The following is a 24,798-nucleotide window of genomic DNA, read 5'->3' as shown; positions in this document are numbered from 1 at the left end:
AGTTTGTTTGCTATCTTTTAATTGCATTTTTCTTTATTAATAAATCACAATAACAAATTGAGCAAATAGCATAGTCCCTTCTACCTCCTCACTTCTGCTGCTTCTATGCTTTTCAGACATTCCAGAAAAAGTGCCCAACCTTTTCAGAATTAGTACGGGTTTTAAAAATAAAAGCCAGAGCCAGCACAGCTGCATTTTCCCAATCCCAGACAAGCCCAAAGCAGATGGGACTGAAGCAGACAGTGATGAGAAGTTGCCTGAGTGGGCAAGAGCAGAAGTCAGAGAGGACCAGATAGGAGGTGCAGCTTGGAGAAATGATGCAGAGAAATCCTGGCAGCAAAGTACACACCTTGGCATTGATATAACGGTCAAAGGGGCCGTACTTTTTGAATTCTTTGATCTCAAGAGCATTCTACAAAAAGGAGAGGAAAAGAAAAAGTGATGATGAAATGGATGAAATATATCAAAGCAATGCATCGCCCCGAGGCGTCCCAACACTAGAACTAGTATTTGCCCTCTGGGTGCCTCAAAAGGAAGTTAACGGGAAAGACAACCTCCAGGGCACTGTGCTCATCTCCCCCTTTTATCTACGCATCCAACTGGAACCACATTAATGGCTTTTAAATAAATCAATGTATTTGTAACTACTACCTAGATCCATTAGGTTCCTCAGGCTACTGCAGACAGACAGTGTGCCCAGGCCCGGTCCCCACCCACCTGCCTGACAGATTTTCAAGACAATGGGAGGGGTGTCCCACCTATCAATGGATACTCTGGGCAGGAGGCAGCTGTGAGCAGGACAGGCTAGCACATTCAAGTGTCTCAAAAATCCAAGCAGCTGTGTTCCAAGGCAAAAGTGAGCAAAGGCAGGATTAGAAATGGTTGCTGGAAATTTCGTAAGTGAGAAGGACTTTAATGGGTGACCAGGTTTTTCAGCATTGACGAATATTCATTAAAAGCAAATTTCCTCCAGATAAGAGAAATTACCACTTTAGCTAGGAGGAGTAAAATCACATTTATATTGTAAAGAGGCAGTTCTAAAGAGAAAATGTTTGTTCCCAGACATTATAAGCAAACGATGATCTTAAATGTCTGTTGCTCACCTACCCAAAAAATACAACCCAAAAGGGGAAAGGGAGGCTGAGTAATAGCTACACACAGTCTCCAAATCAAGAGACGTGGGAGCATAATTTAATCTTCCTGGGCCTCAGAGCGAAGCTGCCCTTCTCAGAATGGAAGTCATGCTCTTAACAGCTCACTGAGAACTTGCATGGGTCTCGCTGACAGATGGACTCGCTGGACTGATTTCCTACTTTCTGAGGAATAACCACGATCTAATCCTACAGGTAATTTAACAATCTCCTCTCAGCAAAGTCATTAGGAAAACAGTCTTAAGATAATTAAGAAAGAGCAGCATTGTCTTCATTCAAACAGCTGAGAGAAGTACCTGCTTCATTTCAGATCAGAGGGGAAAACAGAACGGTTTGGCATAAAGGAAACTCTGTCTCCTCTCAAACGGGCACACAACCTCCGATCCAAACTACAAGAAGTTGTATTTTATGAGAGGCTTGTCTAAAACTTGCGTAATTCAAGAATAATTTTCCCAAAGGAATAAATGTAAAGAGGAGATATATTCATTCTCAGAGTACTTAAACCGATGACCTTTGTAAGGCAGTTTTGCTCTAACACTGCCTTTTTCATTTTCTCATAATTATCTTTGCTCTTTCAACACAAATTTGTGCCTAAATTAACATCAGAGAACACCATGGAGGTGATCTTCACTCTTACTTGCATTTACGTTTTTGAATTGTGAGTTCATTTTTCAGAACTAGCACAAGTACTTCCACTTCTGCAAGTTCTGGTGTGCGTAAAAAGCAAAACAACGGTATGGTTCATACAGTGCTGAGAAACACGAGTGAGCACTTCTGATTACCAGCTGAAGTTGCATGGCCATGTTGATGGCATAAGCACAATTTATAATTCATTAAAGCCCATCAGTTTGAAATCAACTCTATGCAATTTTGCATTATTTCAAATTTTGCACATGAAGTGTTTATATGTTTATTATAGCATTACTCCATATCTGTACGATTCAAATACACATAAAATACACAGTCACAGTATAAAGCTTCTCTGTTATCACTAAGAGGAGTGAGTCAGCGCTAGGTGGAGCAGAGTCACATTTGGGGTGGGGGAACAGCTGGTTCCAGATTTGAGCTATAGGACCCGATGGTAAAGGGGCTGCCAAGGTCTAGCCGTAGCCGAATGGAGGAAAGCCTCCCTCCCTCCCGACCTGTTCATTGACTTTGGTGTGGGAAGGCCCTTGATGGATGAGCAATCGCACTATCTGGGCATCTCCTTTCCAGGCTGCCAAGTGCAGAGGATAACAGCCTTTACAGTCAGCCACGTTGGTCAGCGCATCGTTCCTCAGAAGAACCTCGACCACATCCCTAGAAGGCAAAATCAATCATGAGCTTGCAGAACTCACAAGTCTTTCCGGCTAACAGTTTCTTGGGTTTGCATAGCACAAAGCCCTTTCATAGATACTATTTCATTTGGCTCACCTATCTCTACCTCAGTTCACTGCCCAGGCTTGTTTTTTAATTTCACGAACTACTTGCAGGGCAGCTGCACCATCTTGAACCACACTACACTGACTCATCACCTGCCTCATTTATCTAGGCTTTCTTGATAATCCACCTATTTTCCACTGTTTTGAAAACATCTGATCCCCTTGTTTAAACCTTGCAATGTCTCCTTGTTTGTGATGTTTAAACCACATTCAGGAATAGAATTTACATAAAAGTAGTTATGTGAGACAAACATCATTATTCACCTCATTATTCAGAGCATCTAGTGATGTGGGAGCTGAAAGGATGGGCTCAATAGAATTAAAGTTGTTGCAAACATAAGCCAGACACATATGGTATCATTTGATATCTCCAGAAAGAGGGACTTGGCTTTCTTTTTGGTGACACCACTAATTAAGCAGATACAAGTGCATAATTATCCCCAGGCACATGAGGTCAAAGAAAAACGTCATCGTAAATAAAAACAGCATCTGGAGATGAACTTGGCTAATGAGCTACAGTCTTTTAAGTTCAAGTTTCATTTGAATTCAGGATACCTCACTATTTTAAGGGAGCAGGGGTCTTTAGAGGTTTCTTCTTAGCTTTTTCTGAGATGGCTATAGATAAGACATAATAATCAGATTTAACGTATTTTAGAAAAGTTTAATGTTGAAGGAAACGAGTCAATTAGGCTGGGCCAATAGTACACAAACCCATTGCCATCAAGTTGATTCTGACTCATAGAGACCCTATAGAACAGAGCAGAACTGCCCCATAGGGTTTCCAAGGAGCAGCTGGTAGATTCAAACTGCTGACCTTTTGGTTAGCGGCCATAGCTCTTAACCATTGTGCTACCAGGGCTCCCATGTATCTAAAAAAAAAACATAAATCAAACCCACTGCTGTCAAGTCAATTCTGACTCATAATGACCCCACAGGACACAGTAGAACTGCCCCATAGGGTTTCCAAGGGGTGTCTGATGGATTCAAACTGCCGACCTTTTGGTTAGCAGCTGTAGCACTTAACCACTATGCCACCAGGGTTTTTACCTATATATATATATATATATATATATATATATATATATATATATATATATATATATATAGGTTTTCCCTATGATCACCACTAAATAATCAGTCAGGATTTGCAGTCTTCCAAATACTAACTATGCTGGTCCAATTGATCCAGAATTCCCAGGTATTCAGAAGCAAATTCTAGAAGAATCTAGATATCTAGATAGCGGTTAAGATAGGTCTTAACCACTGCATCACCAGGGCTCCAAAAATCATATACAAGTGATATAAAATACCATAAAGTGTTGAGGGTCTTGTTCCTTGCTCAGAAAAATCTAAAATGATTTCTGATAAACCCTTCTCATGAAAAGTCTAATACCCTCTGTTCTGTTACAGTCTGGTTTTCATTCTTCTACATCCTGGCAAACCTACTCATTGTGCTCCATTCACAACCATGCCTGCCCCTCTCTGAGCCATTAAATTCTCCCTCACTTTGAAGATCAGTGCCCTCTTGGGGCTGCCAAACCATTTAAGTCTATGTCTTGTTCTTTCAAATTCCCCCCCAAAGCTCACCTTCTCCCAAAAACTTTCCACACGAATTCTACCCAATTCCTAATAACTTCTCTATACTTAAGAGAATTAAATGGGCCATATTATTTACGTGTGCTTTTTTGTTTCACTCAAAAATGACTCTTACCATCTACAGGGCTAATCTCATGAGGAAAGAATGGCAGGCAAGAAGAGCAAAGAAATAACTACTTTAACAGAAGGCAAGTTTGTCATGACCATGCAATCCATTTTCAGTTTATCAAGGGACTAGTCACCCAATAGGTTGTCCAGCCTCTTTATGATTTGGCTGTCTCAAATATGGTCTTCATATTTGGATCATTATGTGGCACTGGAACACTCCAGAGGTGAAAAAGGGTGAGCAGAAGAGAAGAGGAAACTCAACCTTTGGTTAAAGGTTGTTTGGAGGGTATTGGGGGCACTCAAGAGAGACTAGGGAATTCTGGATGAATTAAATTTAGTTCGTTTTTCTCTGTTTCTCAGTACCACTGCTTAGTGAATTTCTCATAGGAAACAAAAAGGACAATGCGAAGGCCTGGGTTCTGAAGGGTGGTGCAGGAATGCAGCACATTAATACTTACTTGTGGCCATTCAAAGCGGCATGGTGCAGAGGTGTATACCCAGTGCTGTCAACACAGTTCACATTTGGCCCTCTCCAGATGCTATAGGGAAGAAAAAAAAGATAGAGATTTCACAGACTGAACTCACAAACCAAATTTAGAGACAGTTAGGTGCTTAGAAAAAATTCCTGTGTTGTGTTTATTTCCAAATGACTCCTGATAAAAGACTGCAGCTATTTGCTACAGAAATGCTTAGCACTGAGGGCACACCATGGTTTCCTGAACAAGGAGTCAAATGCCAAGACAACAGTGCCATCATTTAAGAGCTTGTTCTTCTGTACCCTTCTTCTCGTCTGTAACTTCATTATTCACTCAGTCTGGGACTCACGCCTCTGACTACTCCAGGATTACAAAAATAGCTCATTGAAAGGACATCAAAAATATCTCGGAACCAAATCACTCAGCCAGCCACAGGTACTGGGCACCAGAGCAGTGAATATCCACTCCTAGGCTGGGGACTGAAGACCAGAGAGAGACCTCAACACAGCCACCAAGAACCAAGATCAAAGAACCCACATTAACAAAAACACCAGGGTACATCTGTTAAGAAGCAAGAGACAATTTTGTCTTTCCTTTGCGAATACATCTTATGGGTAACAGAAAGAAAAACAAGAGAATCTACAATGTGAGTGATCTAAATAAGGTATACCATAGTTGTTGCTGTTGTTAGATGCCATTAAGTCGGTTCCGACTCATAGTGACCCTATGTACAACAGAACGAAACACTGCCCGGTCCTGTGCCATCTTCACAATTGTAGCTATGTTTGAGCCCACTGTTGTAGCCACTGTGTCAATACACCTGGTTGAGGGTCTTCCTCTTTTTTGCTCACCCTCTACTTTAACAAGCATGATGGCCTTCTCCAGGGACTGGTCCCTCCTGACAACATGTCCAAAGTAAGTGAGACCAAGTCCCGCCATCCTTGCTTCTAATTAGCATTCTGACTGTACTTCCTCCAAGACAGATTTGTTTGTTCTTCTGGGGGTCCATGGTATATTCAATATTCTTTGCCAATGCCATAATTCAAATTCTGTCTTCCTTATTCATTGCATGCATATGATGTAACTGAAATACCATGGCTTGGGTCAGGAGCATCATAGTGCTCAAAGTGACATCTTTGTTTTTTAACAGTTTAAGGAGGTCTTTTGCACCAGATTTGCCCAATGCCATACGTTGTCTCATTTCTTGACTGCTGCTTCCATGGCTGTTGATTGTGGATCCAAGTAAAATGAAATCCTTGACAACTTCAATCTTTTCTCCATTTATCATGATGTTGCTTATTGGTCCAGTTGTGAGGATTTTTGTTTTATTTTGAGGTGTAATCCATAATGAATGCTATAGTCTTTGATCTTCATCAGTAAGTGCTCAAGTACTCTTTGCTTTCAGCAACCAAGGTTGTGTTATCTGCATATCACAGGTTGTTAATGAGTCCCTGTTCTTCTTCATATAGTCCAGCTTCTCAGATTATTTGCTCAGCATACGTGTTGAATAAGTATGGTGAGAGGATACAACCCCGATACACACCTTTCCTGATTTTAAACCACATAGTATCCCTTGTTCTCTTTGAATGACTGCCTCTTGGTACAGGTTTCTCATGAGCACAATTAAGTGTTCTAAAATTCCCACTCTTTGCAATGCTATCCATAATCTATTATGATCCACACAATTGAATGCCTTTACAGAGTCAATTTAAAACTCAGATAAACATCTTTCTGGTTATTCCCCACTTTCAGCCTAGATTCATCTGATATCAGCAATGATATCCTTTGTTCCATGTCCTCTTCTGAATCTGGCTTGAATTCCTGGCAGTTTCCTGTCAACACACTGGTGCAGCTGCTTTTGAATGATCTTCAGCAAAATTTTACTTGCATGTGACATTAATGACATTCTTTGATAATTTCCCCATTCTGTTGGATCACCTTTCTTTGGAATGGGCACAAATATGGATCTCTTTCAGTTGATGGGCCAGGTAGCTGTCTTCCAAATTTCTTGGTATAGTGAGCGCTTTCAGTGTTCCATTCATTTGTTGAAACTTGTCAGTATTCTGCCAATTCCTGGAGCCTTATTTTTCACCAATGCCTTCAGTGCAGCCTGGACATCTTTCTCCAAAACCATTGGCTCTTGATTATATGCTACCTCCTGAAACGGTTGCATGTCGACCAATTCATTTTGGTACAATGACTCTGTGTATTCCTTCCATCTTCTTTTTATGCTTCCTGAGTCATTCAATATTTTGCCCACAGAATCCTTCACTATTACAACTCGAGGCTTGATTTTTTCCTTCAGTTCTTTCAGGTTGAGAAATGCTGAGCATGTTCGTCCTTTTTGGTTTTCTAACTCCAGATCTTCGCATGTTTCATTATAATACTTTGTCTTCTCATGCTGCCCTGTGAAACCTTCTGTTCAGCTCTTTTGCTTCATCATTCCTTCCACTCACTTTAGCTACTCCATGTTCAAGAGCAAGTTGCAGAGTCTCTTCTGACATCCATTTTGGTCATAGTAAAAAACGAACAAACAAACAAACCTGTTGCTGTCGAGTTAATTCCAACTCGTAACAACCCTACAGAATAGAACTGTCCCATAGAGTTTCCATGCAACCTTACTTAACCCTCAAAGCCTTAATTTTTATTTCTGTTTCACACCTTTCTGCATTGGCCAGGACTTCTAAAATAATACTAAATAGCAGAGGACAGCCCTGTTTTGTCACTGCTTTTTAATAAGAATGCCTCTAGTGTTTTTCAAGTTAGTTTGAGGTAAACACTCTATCATGTAAAATAAGTACTTTTTTTTTCCTTTTTAAAATGTTATTAAAAATAATTGTTTACTTTAAATCCATTTTCTGCATCTGTGGGGATAACTGCAGTTTTTTACATTTAACCAATTAATATTTTACCAGTAGATTTCTTAATATTGACAATGAGGCTGGTCTAAATAGGTTTTCACTTTTTGTGCTGTTACTGAATGGAATCTGTGTTTGGCTATGGGTCACAGATGAGCCGGGCAGTTTTCTATGCATTTCTATATTCAGGAATCACTGGTACAACCACTATGGAGAACGGTATGGGGCTTCTTTAAAAAGCTAGAAATAGAAATACCTTATATACAGCAAGCCCACTCCTAGGCATATACCCTAGAGATCTAATAGCAGTGATACAAACAGACATATGCACACCTATGTTCACTGCAGCATTATTCACAATAGAAAAACGATGGGAACAACCTAAGTGCCCATCAACGGAAGAATGAATATACAAATTGTGGTACATACATACAACGGAATACTATTCCGCTATAATAATGGTGAGTTCTTGAAACATAACATGGATGAATCTGGAGGACATTATGCTGAGTGAAATAAGTCAATCACTAAAGGACAAATATTGAATGGTCTCACTTTTACAAAAAGACAAGAACAGGTATACACACAGAAAGCTACATTCTATGATGGTTACCAGGGATGGGAAAGGGAGAGAAGGGGAATCGTTTTCTAGATAGTAGACACTTGTTATATGCTGATGGGAAAGACTATATCCAATGTGGGTGAAGTCTACACAACTTGACCAAGGTAAATGATGACAATAAGGTATATAAGAATAAGGGACCAGTTTTGGCAAATGCTATAACATATACAATTTTGCAACAGTAATAAGAACCCAAGAAAATGTGTGTAGTTACATAAGTAGATATGTATGCATACATGTGTATAAGAAGGCATATGTGAGTATGTGGGAGTGCATGTATAGGTGTATCTGTATATATATGATTGTGTGTGCTGAATATATAGTCATATATATAACAAAGTACATGGAGGCACAATTATGGATATTTCCTAGATATAACTAAAAACTCCGAGAGTTTGGTTTACTGGGTTTAAAGGCTTAGGACCGTAGTCTCAGGGGACAACTCGGTCAATTTGCATAGCATAGTTCATAAAGATACTGTTCTACATCCTAGTTTGGTAAGTAGAGTCTGGGGTCTCAAAAGCTTGTGAGTGGCTGTTATGGACTGAGTCGTGTCCCCCCAAAATGTGTGTCAACTGGACTAGGACACGATTACCAGTATTGTGTGACTGTCTACTATTTTGTCATCTGATGTGATTTTCCAAGGTGTTGTAAATCCTGCCTCTATGATGTTAATGAGGCAGGATTAGAGGCATTTATGCTAAAGAGGCAGGACTCAATCTACAAGATTAGGTTGTGTTTACATCAATCTCTTTTGAAATATAAAAGAGAGAAGCAAGCAGAGACAGGGGACCTCATATCACCAAAAAAGTAGGGCCAGGAGAAGAACATGTCCTTTGGACCTGGGATCCCTGCACTTAGACCAGGGGAAGACTGATCACAAAGACCTTCCCCCAGAACTGACAGAGAGAAAAAGCCTTCCCCTGGAGCTGGCACCCTGAATTTGGACTTCTAGCCTCCTGGACTGCAAGAGAATAAATTTCTCTTTGCTAAAGCCATCCACCTGTCGTATTTCTGGTATAGCAGCACTAGATAACCAAGACAACGGCCATCTAAGGCAAAACTCTTGGTCTGTATTCTTCTGGAGCAAAAGAGAAAGGAGACCAAAGACTCAGAGAAGAAACCAGGCTACAGAACTAACAGCTCACACAAACCACGGCCTCGTCTATCCCAAGACCAGAAGAGCTAGCTACCACCAACCAGCTAGAGAACCAGCTACCACCAACAACCATTCTGACCAGGGACACAACAGGTAGTCCTGGATAGAACAGGAGAAACATGCAGAACAAACCTCAAATTCCTAAAAAAGGCAAGATTTACTGGACTGGTAGAGACTAGAGGATCCCCTAAGACTACTGCCCTAAGATACCCTTTAAACTTGGAACTAAATTCACCCCCGGAGGTCACCTTTCAGCCAAATAATACATTAGCTCATAAAATAAACAAATATCACCTGTGAGTCCTGTGCTCCTTTAAATAATCATCTCTATGAGACCAAACAGTCAATATCTACCATAAAGCAAAGATGAGAATGTGTGTGCGGGTGTGTGTCGGGGTGGGAAGCAAGGAAGCTAGATTAATATAAAAGAACAGCCAGAATGGAAATGAGGATGCTGACACATTGTGAAAAATGTAACCAGTCACTGAACAACGTGTATAGAAATTGTTAAATGGAAACTTAATTTGCTATGTAAACTTGCACTAAAAAATGTCAGTTAATTGGGAAGAAGATAGTCTTTTTAACAAATGGTGCTGGCATAACTGGACATCCATTTGCAAAAAAATGAAACAGGACCCATACCTCACACCATGCACAAAAACTAACTCCAAGTGGATCAGAGACCTAAACATAAAGACTAAAACGATAAAGATCATGGGAGAAAAAATAGGGACAATGTTAGGAGCCCTAATTCAAGGCATAAACAGAATACAAAATATTACCATAAATGCCAAAGAGAAACCAGATAACTGGGAGCTCCTAAAAATCAAACACCTATGCTCATCTAAAGACTTCACCAAGAGTAAAAAGACCACCTACAGATTGGGAAAGAATTTTCAGTTATGACATCTCCGACCAGCACCTGATCTCTAAAATCTATATGATTCTGTTAAAACTCAACCACAAAAAGACAAACAACCCAGTCAAGAAGTAGGCAAAGGATATGAACACACACTTCACTAAAGAAGATATTCAGGCAGCTAACAGATATATGAGAAAATGCTCTCGATCATTAGCCATTAGAGAAATCAAATTAAAACTACGATGAGATTCCATCTCACTCCAACAAGGCTGGCATAAATCCAAAAAACACAAAATAATAAATGTTGGAGAGGCTGTGGAGAGACTGGAACTCTTATACACTGCTGGTGGGAATGTCAAATGGTACAACCACTTTGGAAATCTGGCATTTTCTTAAAAAGTTAGAAATAGAACTACCATACAACCCAGAAATCCCACTCCTCGGAATATACCCTAGAGAAATAAGAGCCTTCACACGAACAGATATATGCACACCCATGTTTATTGCAGCTCTGTTTACAATAGCAAAAAGCTGGAAGCAACCAAGGTGTCCACCAACGGAATACTACGCGTCGATAAAGAACAGTGGCGAATCTGTGAAACATTTCATAACATGGAGGAACCTGGAAGGCATTATGCTGAGTGAAATTAGTCAGAGGCAAAAGGACAAATACTGTATAAGACCACTATTATAAGATCTTGAGACACAGTATAAAGTAAGAAGAACACATACTTTTGTGGTTACGAGGGAGGGGAGGGAGGGAGAGTGGGAGAGGGCTATTTACTCATTAGTTAGTAGATAAGAACTATTTTAGGTGAAGGCAAGGACAATACTCAAAACACGGAAGGTCAGCTCAAATGGACCAGACCAAAAGCAAAGAAGTTTCCTGGATAAACTGAATGCTTCAAAGGTCAGCGGAGCAAGGGCAGGGGTTTGGGGACTATGGCTTAAGGGAACTTCTAAGTCAATTGGCAAAATAATTCTATTATGAAAACATTCTGCATCCCACTTTGAAATGTGGCGTCTGGGGTCTTAAATGCTAACAAGCGGCCATCTAGATGCATCAATGGGTCTCAACCCACCTGGATCAAAGGAGAATGAAGAACAAGAACACCAAGGTCACACGACAACTATGAGCCTAAGAGACAGAAAGGGCCACATGAACCAGAGTCTTACATCATCCTGAGACCAGAAGAACTACATGGTGCCCGGCCACAACCGATGACTGACCTGACAGGGAGCACAACAGAGAACCCCTGAGGGAGCAGGAGATCAGTGGGATGCAGACCCCAAATTCTCATAAAAAGACCAGACTTAATGGTCTGACTGAGACTAGAGGAATCCCGGTGGTCATGGTCCCCAAACCTTCTGTTGGCCCAGGACAGGAACCATTCCTGAAGACAACTCATCAGACATGGATTAGACTGGACAATGGGTTGGAGAGAGATGCTGATGAAGACTGAGCTACTTGTATCATGTGGACACTTGAGACTATGTTGGCATATCCTGTCTGGAGGGGAGATAGGAGGGTAGAGAGGGTTAGAAACTGACAAAATTGTCACGAAAGGATAGACTGGAAGGGCTGACTCATTAGGGGGAGAGTAAGTGGGAGTATGGAGTAAAGTGTATATAAGCTTATATGTGACAGACTGACTTGTAAATGTTCACTTAAAGCTCAATAAAAATTATTAAAAGAAAAAAAATATAAAACAAAACAAAAAAAATACATAAAGAATCACCAGTAAAACAATCTGGGCCCAGAGCCTTTATGCTGGAAGCTGCCATTATTTACTCTATTTCCTGCCTGAAGATCTACGAAGTGACAGAAAAGATAGCCCTCCCTACACCGATAGACAGACAGACAGACAGACAGATAGATAGATTCAGCTCAAGAAAATAAGATGTTATCAAGTCACTGGTAATGTTAAGGAATTCCTAAAAGACAGAAATCAGACAAAATCATATCTACAGAGATATAATCTAGAAAACCACAAATTACAACAATTAGATAGATACTAGAGCCCTGGTGGTGCAGTGGTTAAGAGCTCAGGCTGCTAACCAGAAGGCTAGCAGTTCCAATCCACCAGCCAGTCCTTAGAAACTCTATGGGGCAGTTCTACTCTGTCCTATAGGGTCGCTATGAGTCGGAATCTACTAGGCTGCAACAGATTTGGTTTGGTTTAGGTAGATACCACTTTCCATCGAGCTGACTGACAAAATGAAAATAATGGCATTATCAAGCGTTTGTGAAGATCAGGGTAACAAGAAGACTTAAATGTCATTGGTATGAGTTTAAATTGGAATTCCTTTGGGAAGACAATTTGGCAACAGCGATCAAAACTGACAATAGGCATCCACTTTAAGCCAGCAATTCCACTTCCAGGCAATTATCCAACAGAAACACTCATACATCTGCACAAAAGACACATGTTTGTAAAGAACTGCTTTACTGTCTAGAGTAAAAAACTAAAAGGTTAAACGTCCATCAACAGAAGGGCAGTACAATAAAATGAAATGTTACACAGCCAGTAAAAACAACAGTAACAGCAGAGAAAAGAAAAGCAATCAAGTTTGACCTGTATGTCCTCACCTGGAAGGATTTCCCCAAGAGACATACAGTTATCAAGCGAAAAAAGAAGTTATAATATAATGCACAGAATATGAGCCCCCTTTTAATAAGTGTATATGTGCATGTATTCACACACACACACACACACACACCAGTAAATGTGCAGGATGGCACATAAAGTGCACTTACCACGTGTTGACTGTGGTTATTTCTGGGAGAAGAAATGTGTGCTGGGGGCACTGCAGAATGGTATAGACAGACTTCCATGTTTTGCTCTGTATTCTACCACAGTTTAAAGCACTCAGTGAGAATATATTCCTGTAGTACTTTTGTAATGATAATTTTTTAAAAAGAAAGGGGATAAAGAACCTATGCATAGGGGGATGAAGACAAAAAATACACTGAAATATTAACAATGGTTGTATATGGGTAAGAAGCACTTTAGGATAAATTTTAACTAAGAAAAGTGGTATGTGAGTGTTTGATATATAGATTATCTGTTCACTGCCAACGAGGGTTGATGAAAAGGTCAGGACCCTAAGGTATATCCTGGTGTCCCCATCCTCCATTCAGCTTGGATTCCTAAAGTGCCAGCGCCTTCCAAACAAAGAGCTAAGAGCAATTATGTCTCTCTGCCACACTTGTATGATGACCTCATTTTCAAAACTAAAAATTATATACCTGTGCCTGACGGTGGATCAAAATAAAGGAAAGTGAAATAGATTTGGAAAATACAGGAAGTATAGTTTCATACTTATTTTCCAATCAGCCTATAAAAGATTTGCCCAAAACAAATTATTTGCCCCAGATCACAAGCTGTATCAGTGGTAGATCCAAAACTCTCATTTATGGAGCTCTTGGCATTTGGCCAGAGACTTTATGCCCTAACTGGAATGACAAGACACACATAAAGTGGATATGCAGTAATACACGGCTGTACGTAGTTCAACAGCATGCTGACTGGAATGAACCAAAAGGAGCTGAGAAAAAGGAAATTCCAAGATAGGTTAAAGCAGGTAGGAGCTCAGGTCTGTCAGCTCCTAATTTAGTGCTCCATTAGAATTCTGCTCTCTCTTCAGCCATGGCAATCCAGATCCCAAAGTAACCTTGAAACTAAGATTTAAGCTGCCCTTGATTTTAACAAAAGGGCAGGATTCAGCAAGCCTTCTGTCATTTTCGAATTTTTGCTGCCATGCCTCTGGTTTAGAGGTGATTAAGCCTGGACATCCCATATCAGCACTAAAACTCCCTCAAAACAATTAGAAAAGACAAGGAGGAAAGATAGGGAATTTCCAACATAGCACTACAATATTTCCAACTACTAAGGCTTTTTTTTGGGGGGGGGGTGGGTAAGGTGGGGGGGGTGGGTCCCTATAACTAGCATCTCCTCCAAAAGCCCATCTGGAAATTTTAGGAACTGGGGAATACTATATTAAACAAAGCCAGAATGAAAATGGAGAATAGTAATTTCCCTGCTTGGAATTTTAGCTTCAGACAGGATAGTAATATCATCCCCCTCCATCCAAGTTTCTTCCTTTCTGGCATCCCAAGAAAATGGCTATTTACAGTCTACGTCTTCCTCCCTATCACACATACACCAATTCAACAGTTTCTACATGTATAAGTCAATGACACTGATCACATTCTTTGAGTTGTGCAACCATTCTTACCTTCCTTTTCTGTGTTGTTCCTTCCCCATTAACATAAACTCACTGTCCTCTAAAGTTCCTATCTAATTTTTCAAGTTATTGTTGTCAATTTGATCCCAACAGATAGATCTTAAAAGAGCACAATGCTCAAGGCAGACATTCTTTACTAGTTAAGCTAAAGTGCTGTTTGATTTTAAGAAGACTTCAGGGAATATTTTTGGTTTAAGATTTTAAGATTATCTCAGAGCAGTAGTTTTGGGGGAGGACATATACTTTATTTTTACTTGTTACTACTGTTGTTGAGAATATACACAGCTTTTTTACGTGTACAATTTGGTGCCATTGATTACATTCTTCAAGTTGTGCAACCGTTCTTAACCTCTTTTCTGAGTTGTTCTGCTCTCACTAACATAAAAACTCACTGCCCCTAAGGTTCCTATCTAATCTTCTGAGTTGCTATTGTCAATTTGATTCCCATATACATAGTTCTTAAAAAAGCATAACTCTCAAGGCAGAACTTTCTTACTAGTTAAGCGAAACTACTGTTCAGTTTTAAGATGACTTCAGGAGATATTTTTGGTTTAAGGTTTAAAGATTATCTCAGGGCAATAGTTTCAGGGGTTCATCCAGCCTCCATGGTTCCAGAAAGTCTACAGGTCATGAGAATTTGAAATTTGATTCTGCATCCCCTCCCGCTTTGATCAATATTCTTCTAAGGAATCTTTGATCAAACTGTTCAGTAACAGGCTCTCAAATTTCTCCTCCCACACCCCTTTGTATCAGGAAGTGACTGAAGAATGTGCTCCACCAAACAAATGAGTAAACTAAGAAAGAGGAAGACAGGCATCCAGGAAGCAGGATGAAGACGGACAGCAAAGAGGATCAGCCCTACAGCAGGCCTCACTCAAGAAAAACCACACCAGACCATCGCTGGAGGCTGCAGGGCTCCTGGGGGTGTCTGCAGGAGAAAACAAAACTGACAAAATCAACTGATATGTCTGCCTTGGATGAGGAAAAAAACATTTAAGGATTTAAAAATTATGACTGTGGTTTGGAAAGTAAGGGTGACTGGGACATAGAAAACCAACCAGAGGGGCGATTAATGAATTGTACAAGAAAGAAAATAGGAACATAGTATACTAACTGGCTCAGCAGGTGACTAATACTAACAGCCATAGCATAAATATTAAATGTCGATATAGTAAAAAAATTATGATATAAGGGGCAGTAGACTCAGTGTAAGAAAGTTAAACCTTCCTCTTCCAAAACAGAGATTAATAGAGGATGTCTAAAATTAAAAAACCAAGAAACAGCAACATAAGCATAATATTCAGAAATATGGAGGAAACCCCTCAAGAAGAGCTAAGAGTTGGAAATGGCTGCTTTCCTGGAGAGGAACTCGGGTGTGCATAAATGGCCTCCTGATAGGAATGGTGCAGAAAGGACTCTTTTTCAGTTTAGAGGTCTTTATTTGTCATTATTGGATTTTCCTCTCTCACTAACCACAAGCAACTTATGGGCAGATCCAAAATGTTTTGTTTACGACTATATTCCAAATCCCAAACAAGCATTACCCCCGGCTTGAGCTGAGAACGCAACAAATAGGAAAAATCTACGTTCAAAGGTATGAGAGGTCTTATTAGCTATTTAAAGAAAGATGTGGCAAATTATTTTTTTACATTACAGAAGCTATTTACAAGTTATTTCTTGGGTAAATAATACTACACAAATTTTACTAAGTATCTGTGCAGGCTCATAAACACTCTAAGATAACATGCTGCCTATAAAGAAAAATCAATGTTTCTTCTGTGACTTATTGGTTGTGTGAGTGAGTGAGATGGGTTTTTAAGAATAAACTGCTCCCTTGCTTATCAAAGTCCAGAGGCTTAACTGAACGGAAGGAAAAACGCCTTCATTGGCTATGCATTTGCAGGCACAGATGCCTCCACATTAGGGAAACCATCCAGGTTTATAGCTGGTGTCCCAGAATAAGTATTCAGGGTCCTAATCTGGACTATAAACCACATGGTCACCATACTGCATTCAGACTTTGAGACTCCTTCCTTGGGATGTTGTGTTTAAAAAGCCTAGAAACAACAGTTAACATTTATTAAACACTTACTATGAGGTAAGTATACTTTAAAAAAATAATAAAAAAATTTTTTTACTTTACGTGACTTAAATAATCTACTATTTACTTCTTACAAGAACCCTATAAGGGAATCCTAAGAAACTGACAAGTATGGGGTGAATAACCTTCCCAGGACACAGCTGGAAGGGTTCACACTGGGTTTAACTTCAAAATCTCAACCACGGTGCTATATATGCTTCTTGAAAAACCACTTCCCCCCGTCACTGTTGTTCTCATTCCAGAATACAATGAATTCCGTGCAGTTTATATCCTTTCATTTCCGCCTTGCCTTACATTCCCCACTCCTCATTCATCCTGTCTTGCTCCTTTTCTTTCTCTCCAGGGTCATAGGAAACCAATAAACAGAACTGAGGAAAAGAGGCACGATGTTCTAGGTAGGAAATGGGTCCCAGAGGGAAATGAGTAGAGGTAGTTAACTGAAAGCCTTCCATTAACGTTTCTCAGGAATCCAATTAGCCAACAAACTTTATGTTACTTAAGGTAACTACTGAAATCATCAACATTTAAATGAAAGATACAAGTTGAATGAATTCATTTAATCTTAAGATATTTAAGATGACGATCTTGTTCACAGGAAATTAAAATGACAAGAAATTTCAACATAGAATTTAAAAGGAAAGACAAAAGGGATATATGCCTCAAATTAAATTTATTGTCAGATTCTAGGTCTTTCACACAGTTTCTAAGTGTCTCAAAGCACCACAGGAAAAAAATGATATTCTGAATGTGGCTGATACGTAAACTGAGTGTCAAAGATCTAATCCTGCCCCCCCGCCACACACGCAATTGACCCACATGTGTGAATCTTGGACTTGACACATATTAGCTGTAAAAACTCTAGTAAATTATCTACCCACTGCCATGGAGTTGATCCCAACTCCTAGTGACCCTAATAGACAGAGTGGAACTGCCCCATAGGGTTTCCAAGGAGCCGCTGATGGATTCCAACTGCTGACCTTTTGGTTAGCAACTGAGCTCTTAACCACTGTACCACCAAGGCTCCATAAATTATCTAACCTCTATATAAGCTGGAGATGTCACCTACCATATCCCCATCCTCTAAGGTTTGTTTTTTGAAATGCCATAATGTATGTTAAAAAATTGTAAACTAGAAATAATTTAAGATATAAGGGTTTACCATCAATATCTAAAGTGAGGCCAAGTGTTCTAAAGAATGAGACCAGTGTATATGTGTTGACATGAAAAAACATCTAAAGATATATGAAGTGCAAAACACACCTGTATAACAGTATGTAGAGTATGATCTCATTTCTGTAAAAATGGTGTATTTTTCTAAGCCTGTACTAACATATGGAAGGCTATATACCAGACTGTTAAGACTGATTAGTTACAGGGGTGGAGCATGTATTACTTCTGCAATAAAACACTCAAACACACAGTTGTTTTTTTTTTTTTTTAAGTGAAGCCAGATCTACTCCAGGGAAAGACAGGCTTCCGGTTATGAAATTCTGGAGAGAGTTCTTACAAGAAGGGGCTCTGGAGAAAATTTATTTCTGAGTTTGGCCTTCTTTTTAAAAAGCCTCCTGTGGTCTTTGATTTTTCCAGCCTTCGTTGGATAAAAATCTATTACTCCCCTTTGCTTCTGAGTGCAGCCTTCGATTACAGAGGCTAAGAATAGGCTTGCCTGAGTGACTTCAGTACAGGTTCCCAGGGGATGAAACCAAATGGGTCAGTGATTTCAAAGGCTAGTGAATTTTAGAAGATGCTGTAGGAATTGTGAATAATGATTATGTACCACTAGCTTAAGTGATAGGTGAGGTTAGGGGATGTGAATGGGTCAAATAGGGGTTACTAAATCCTAGATATTCTACCTCCTAAAACAGCTCACAAATTTGCCCCTCTTTCTCCATTTCTCAAGCCACATCCTTACTCCTGAAATAACTTCAAAATGATCTTGGCTGCCTCAAGTCTCTCCCTCTACCAACAAAAACAAAACAAAAAACACTATAATGTTGTCGCTATTAACTTCCTAAAACCAGCTTTTTCTCTCCTACTTAGGAGCTTTTGAGCGCTCTCTCTTGCCTCTAGGAAAAACTCCTTAGCCTCACTGGCAACCAGGACCTTCCCAACCTAGACCTAGCTACCTGCCTGGCCCTACCACCCTCCACACTCAATACCACCCTGGGTACCGGGTATGCTACTTCATCTATCTGTGTCTGTACTTGCTATTCTCTCTGCTTCACCCCATCTTAATCTTTGTGAAATCTCAAGTACCCTTCAAAGTCTCACCCAATGTCACCCCACTTTCCAGCTGAGTTAGCTAGGTTCACAGCTCTTCCTTATAAAAAACTTCCTTATAGACCTCTATTTAAGACATTTACAATACTATGTTTTTATTATTTGTTTACAATAAACCTGCTTACTTCATCAGATAGCGAGCTTGAGGGCAGGGGCCTTAACTTATTCACCTCTCTATCCCCAGTGCCTAATACCGTATTGTCCAAAACCCTTACTTTACAGATGGGGAAATGGAGATGATACAATGAGGAGAAGGGACAGCTTCTAAATGGCAGAGCCAGGACTGGAATCCAGGCCACGTGTCTCTGGCTCAAGCCAGTGCTCTTTTGCACCACACCACACCACACACTAGGATATATCTTCTTTACTTACTCATATGATACTCCTCCTCAGTGCTCTCCTTTTATCACCTCTGCCCTGCTCCCCTTACCAGTCCTCTGAATGAAGTGACCTACTGAGAGCCTTGACCATTTGATCACACAGATTCAGAATCATTTCTCTACCTGGTAAGTCTGTGAATTTGGGTGTGAGGAGTGGCTTGGTACCGTGAGGTCAGGTGAAAGGAATGGGGTGAGGTTAAGTCTACGGGGTTGCAAAGTAAGCTAGGGCACTCTGGGGGGATTGGTGTGTAACAATTAAGTGCTCGGCTGCTAACTGAAAATCTGATGGTTCAAATCCACCCAGCAGCACCATGGGAAAAAACTCGGAGACCAGCTTCTGTAAAGACTACAGCCTAGAAAACCCTATGGGGCAGTTCTCTGTCCCATGGAGTCGTTATGAGTAGAGTATCAATCAACTCAGTGGCATCTAACAACTACCACCACCTCTGGCCTGTCTGGTGTCTGTCTCATGGAAAGACTTCTTATTCAAGTGCATCATTTACTCCGAACCAAAGGACACCAGGTTTGAGGAACCGGTTCCTTCTCAGGGTCTTTTCACTAGTAACTTCCTCTCTACCTTATTTCTATGTAGCTGAGGTGACATCTCAAACGGATTATTTCCTACCTTATTTCTAGAAATTGCATTCACTTCTTGAAGGAAACATGGTAATTATTTTTGAAAATATATATTTACAGGGTATAACCCCAAAAACCCAAACCCACTGCCGTTGAGTCAATTCCGACTCATAGTGACCCTACAGGGTATACAGATCTAATTTTGCTGCCTTAAGCTCTTCTGTTTAAACTAACATAAAAATAAAAAAGTTATTTATTTAGTAAGCAGTGTAGCCACTTAGTTGCAAATTTCATTACTGAAAGTAGCTGAACAAAGCATGTTACTTTGGAACATTAAAAAAAAAGAAAACTTTGGGTTTAACTAAATCCAGGTTTTTCCTCACTTTTTTGGTCTCTATTTGTAATATGTTTAAATTTAGTTTAAACCCAAAGCCTGTCTACTGAGATCTGTATTTAATCAGCCTTCCAAATCTGCTCTATTTGCCAAATTCCTTTTCTTGCTTTCTCAAAAGGTACCCAGTGGCCTATCCAAGGAGTCTGTCCAGAAATGAGCCCTCACTTTGGATGACTAAGAACCTTGGCAAAAACCTGACTAAAAAGCAAGGCCACGCTACACGTAGTGTCTATCGACTGAGGAGTAAGAGACTCGACCAGGAGGATTCCCCAGGAAAAAAACCAAACCCAGTGCCGTCGAGTGGATTCCAACTCATAGCAACCGTAGAGGACAGAGTAGAACTGGCGGATTCCAAGCAGCGCCTGGTGGATTCAAACTGCGACCTTTTGGTTAGCAGCCGTTGCTCCTACACCACCAGTTTCCATACTATAAAGGAAAAACAGACCCAAACTGGAGGGCTTTCCCACAAACAGCTTTTTGCTCCTTTAGATTTTAAATTTACAAGTCAAGAGAAGGTCATTTTCGACAATCAAAACTTTATAGGGGAAGAAATACAACTTCATATATCAAAGAACAGGAGGAAAGCGCTATCACCTGCTGATGGCCTGGGTTACAAAGAAATCCACAAAATCTTTAATGAGTCTAAAAGCACAATCGCTGCAATGGAGAATCTTCCATGGATAGGTATCACACCGTTCCCGTCAAGTGGATTCCAATTCACAACGGCCCTACAGGACAGAGCAGAACTGCCACCTGGTGTTTCCAAGGAGCGGTTGGTGGATTCGAACTGCCAACCTTTTGGCTAGCAGACGAATGTGCCACCAGGGCTCCGGATGCTTACCGTAGTAGGTACTTAACACATATTACCTCTAATTTCCACACCGACCAGTAAAATAAGAATTTGCATCTTACAAATTGTAACATGCTCAGAGAGGTAAAGGCACTTGCCCGAGGACACACAGCTAGGAACTGGGGGAACCAACATGCAAATTCGTTCTACCTGACCCCTAGAGGTCCATACTACTCTTTCCCATTCACCCCCGGCTCAATCAATGTTCTGGTAGATTTAAATAACTGTTAGTTCATATAACCATTCTGTTAATAGTGAAAGCCTGAGAAAATCAATGGACTCTAAAAAGCTCTAACAATATTTCTATATTAGCTCTGAATACTTATGGTATTTGTACACATACGTGTATAGCAGTTACCAGCTAAAATTAAGAGGCTAACTCAAAGCCAAGACTTATGGTTTTAAACTGTAATATGAATTAAAAAACCCCACACTCCCTAAAGTGAACACTAATACCAGAAGTAACAATGTACAATCTGAAACACAGGAAGAAAAAAAAATCAGCATCAGGAACAAGTCAACAAGGGTGGCATAATTTAAATACAAGCTATGGTCCTAACTTTGGACTCTTGGCCTGCAGGCTTCAGTTCTCAACTGAAGCATCAGTCTAAGAAAATTGGATGCTGTTACACAAAGTCAAAATATCACGGAGCTAGAAGAAACTATAGAGATCATCCATCAACTCACATACAATTTAGATTGGGAGCATGAAATCTGATAAATGTTTAAATTCTTGTCTTAGCTCCTCTCTAGTAGATCACATCTCTTTCATGCTAGCAACCTCAAACCTAAGCCCAAGAGAGTATTTGAGCTCTGGTCACTTGTGATGGCTGTTTATAGCAAATCACCATTGCTCTGTCATGTACTGCCAAGTTCACCAGCTGTTCTAGGGAGAGCTGGTAAATTTTTACTTGGAATCTAGTTCCTCAAAGAAATGAGAGATGGCCAACGTGTGGCCTAACACTCGGAAGACACTGTAATATTTTAATTGGGTGATGGTCTGAGAAACTCCCCCTGACTGCTAAACTAGTCCCAAAGGACTACGAAAGAAAATGAAACATAATGCCAAAATGCAACGCACACAAAGCACTTTAAACCCCTCAGTACACAAATTCCTCAAGGTTACAACTAAACCCAGTAAACACCCAGTGCCGTCGATTTGATTATGTTAATCACAATCTAACACTTTATAGGCTAATGATATTATTAACCTATAAAGCATGACAGCGTCACCTCTAACAACCACAACAACCACACTGAGAACAAGCCCCCAAGCCAGCTCCTGGAAGTGCCGGGTCTCAAACCAATTTCCTCTCACTCTTTCTGGCTCCATGCTGTGCGTGGTCAGTCACATTCCCGGCAGAAGTCAGTCTGTGTCCTCTGAGGTTTCCCAGCCTAGGTCACACACTCTGCTACTTTGTGACATCTCTGAAATAAATGCCTTTAAAGAATGAGCAACTGTCAACTTTCATAACTGACTAAAGTTATCCCAGGAATGTCATCAAGACAGGTGAACTCCAGAGAATCTAATGTACCCATTAATGAGTTAAAGAAGAAAAACATGCTCTTCATATTAGATATAAAACATTTGGTTGAATACTCATTCATGATTTTAAAAAAGAAAAACTAATGTCAATAATCTATTAAGCGAAAAAACAAAACTGCAGGATATGTTTGTATGCATATATTTAAAATAAAATGAAATATATTTGTATGAGCATAGAAAAAACTGAAAAATATGTATAAAACTGCTGAAGGGGGGCGTGAAGGGAGAAAGAAAACACTTTCATTTTCTACCTTATATATTTTCATATTGTTTGGCTTTTTCATGACCAGAATATATTACCTTAATAATTTTAAAATAGCATTTTCATTTTAGAAAAGTTAGAATCAATAGTATTCCTAATCTTGGTTCATTTAATTTTATATCCAACGTATACAAAAGGCTGTCTTATTAACGGTCAGAAAAAAATTTTTCAATTACATACACAGATGTAAATTAAATCACCTCTCATTCTTGTTTTTCCTGCAAATTTCATCCTTGACATGGGTGTGACATGCAGACTCCCAGAGCTCTTTATCCTCAAGGACAAAGGTCATATCAAGTATACTCCTCTGAATACCCTGGGCACTGACAAAATGCATTTTTCAAGAGAAACAATGAGAAACAGCACATTCCAGGCTTCTTGGATCAGTCCTCAGGTCAGTGAACTACATGGGTCAACTCAGAGGGCTCAGCTTCATTATCCTCCGAATTTACAGGCAGTTATTTTCCAGAGTTCACTATGTGGAATATCAACTTTAGAGACACAAAGTACTCATCAGACAGTGCAAAATACACTCTGTCCTTAAATCCACGTAGCTGCTTATCTTGCAACTATTCTTGGCCCAAAAGACAAGAATAGTCCCCTCGCAGCCAACTCTGGAAATGAGGGCGTTAGTGGCCATCTAATCAGGACCAAGATGACTGCAATTCATTAAGCTTACACCACAGCGTTTCCTCCAAAGCCTGGTCAAGGGGCCTCAGCCACTACCCAAAAGGGCTGGGAAAAGCAGTCGTGTTTCTTAGGTGAGCAAGATGTGTAACGGCCACAGGAACAGAAAATGCGCCTTACTCTTCAAGTCTACTGTAGCTGACTTTTGCACCATCACCTACTTTGCAGATATTTCTTCTATGCAGACTGGGGAAACCATGAACAAATACCATGTGAGTACGTGAAAAACATTAACTGGCCCTAGCATACTCCCAAATGCTACTTTCTGTTCTGATTTCTTGAAATCAAACAGCAGAAGCAGAAGACAGCTCAACACTCCACCACAGCACACATCATAAAATTGCTAAAACAAACTGGACTAATTCATGATAAAAATGTTTATCCAGTACATACTGCAACCTAGAAGTCCACTGAATCGACCAGGTCTACTGCAAGCAAATTTTACAAACTGAACGAAATGTGTAAGATCAAATTGAGTGTGTGATCAAGTAGCAACATCATTTAAGTATATATCATATACAGTTAACGTCTCCAAAAATGGAGACAGTATGACATCACTCCACTAAAGCTACCGGAGAGACTTCCATTTCCCCGTCCGCAGGAGGCATGTATTCTGATCTGCTCCACACCATGAGGTAAAGGGTCTGTCCCTGTAGGGAGGGGCTCCTATGCCATCTCTGCCAGTGATTGGGGAGTTAGTCTATCAACCCGTTAGGCATTAGGAAGCCCATGTGGCTGCAGACCAAGGCCTCAATTATCAATCGCCTTTATCGGTAACAAAGGTGATATTTCTATTTCCATCTGTCTGACTCTGCGTAGGTGTGTGTTTCATGCCCTTTCCACGTGTTTCCAAAACAACTAAAGAAAGATATTCTTTAATTGGCTCCCTTACACTCCATAAAAGCTACCTTCAAAACAGCCTAAAAATGAGCGGTCTTATGTAATCGAAGATCAAATGTTTTTAGAACAGAAATTCGTAATTCTCAGGACAATGTTAATGCTGTAACTACTTACGAGATGCGTTCCAAAGACACACTTGTTTGTCAGACTCCTCCAAACTCAGAAGCGGGGGGGGGGGGGGGGGGGGGAATAGTAGGAACCATCGGGGCATTCCAAAAGTAAGAAAACAATTAATACTAAGTAAAAATTTAAAAAATCTAAATGGATAGAAACAGACTTCTGGTGGAGGATGGAAGAATAAGCGTATTACATTATGTGTGT

At 40.1% G+C, this 24,798-nt stretch overlaps 1 protein-coding gene across 9 annotated transcripts in view; it reads right to left on the bottom strand.

The window, feature by feature from the left end:
• ANKS1A (ankyrin repeat and sterile alpha motif domain containing 1A) overlaps window positions 1–24,798 on the bottom strand; it is a 201,565-nt gene that overhangs the window by 122,695 nt on the left and 54,072 nt on the right. For 5 of the 9 annotated variants that reach the window (XM_023540160.2, XM_023540165.2, XM_023540158.2 and 2 more), the window contains exons 2-3: window positions 4,735–4,815; window positions 2,294–2,450 (exon numbers count right to left, since the gene is read on the bottom strand). In XM_023540160.2, the coding sequence (XP_023395928.2) occupies window positions 2,294–2,450; window positions 4,735–4,815 (238 nt within the window). Of the gene's footprint in view, window positions 1–349; window positions 413–2,293; window positions 2,451–4,734; window positions 4,816–24,798 lie in introns of all 9 variants that reach the window. The other 4 variants (XM_023540164.2, XM_023540156.2, XM_023540157.2 and 1 more) reach the window with 1 other exon arrangement.

Source organism: Loxodonta africana, chromosome 1 (genome assembly GCF_030014295.1).
Source record: "Loxodonta africana isolate mLoxAfr1 chromosome 1, mLoxAfr1.hap2, whole genome shotgun sequence".
NCBI lineage: Eukaryota > Metazoa > Chordata > Mammalia > Proboscidea > Elephantidae > Loxodonta > Loxodonta africana.
This window is presented reverse-complemented; position numbering and strand designations above follow the sequence as displayed.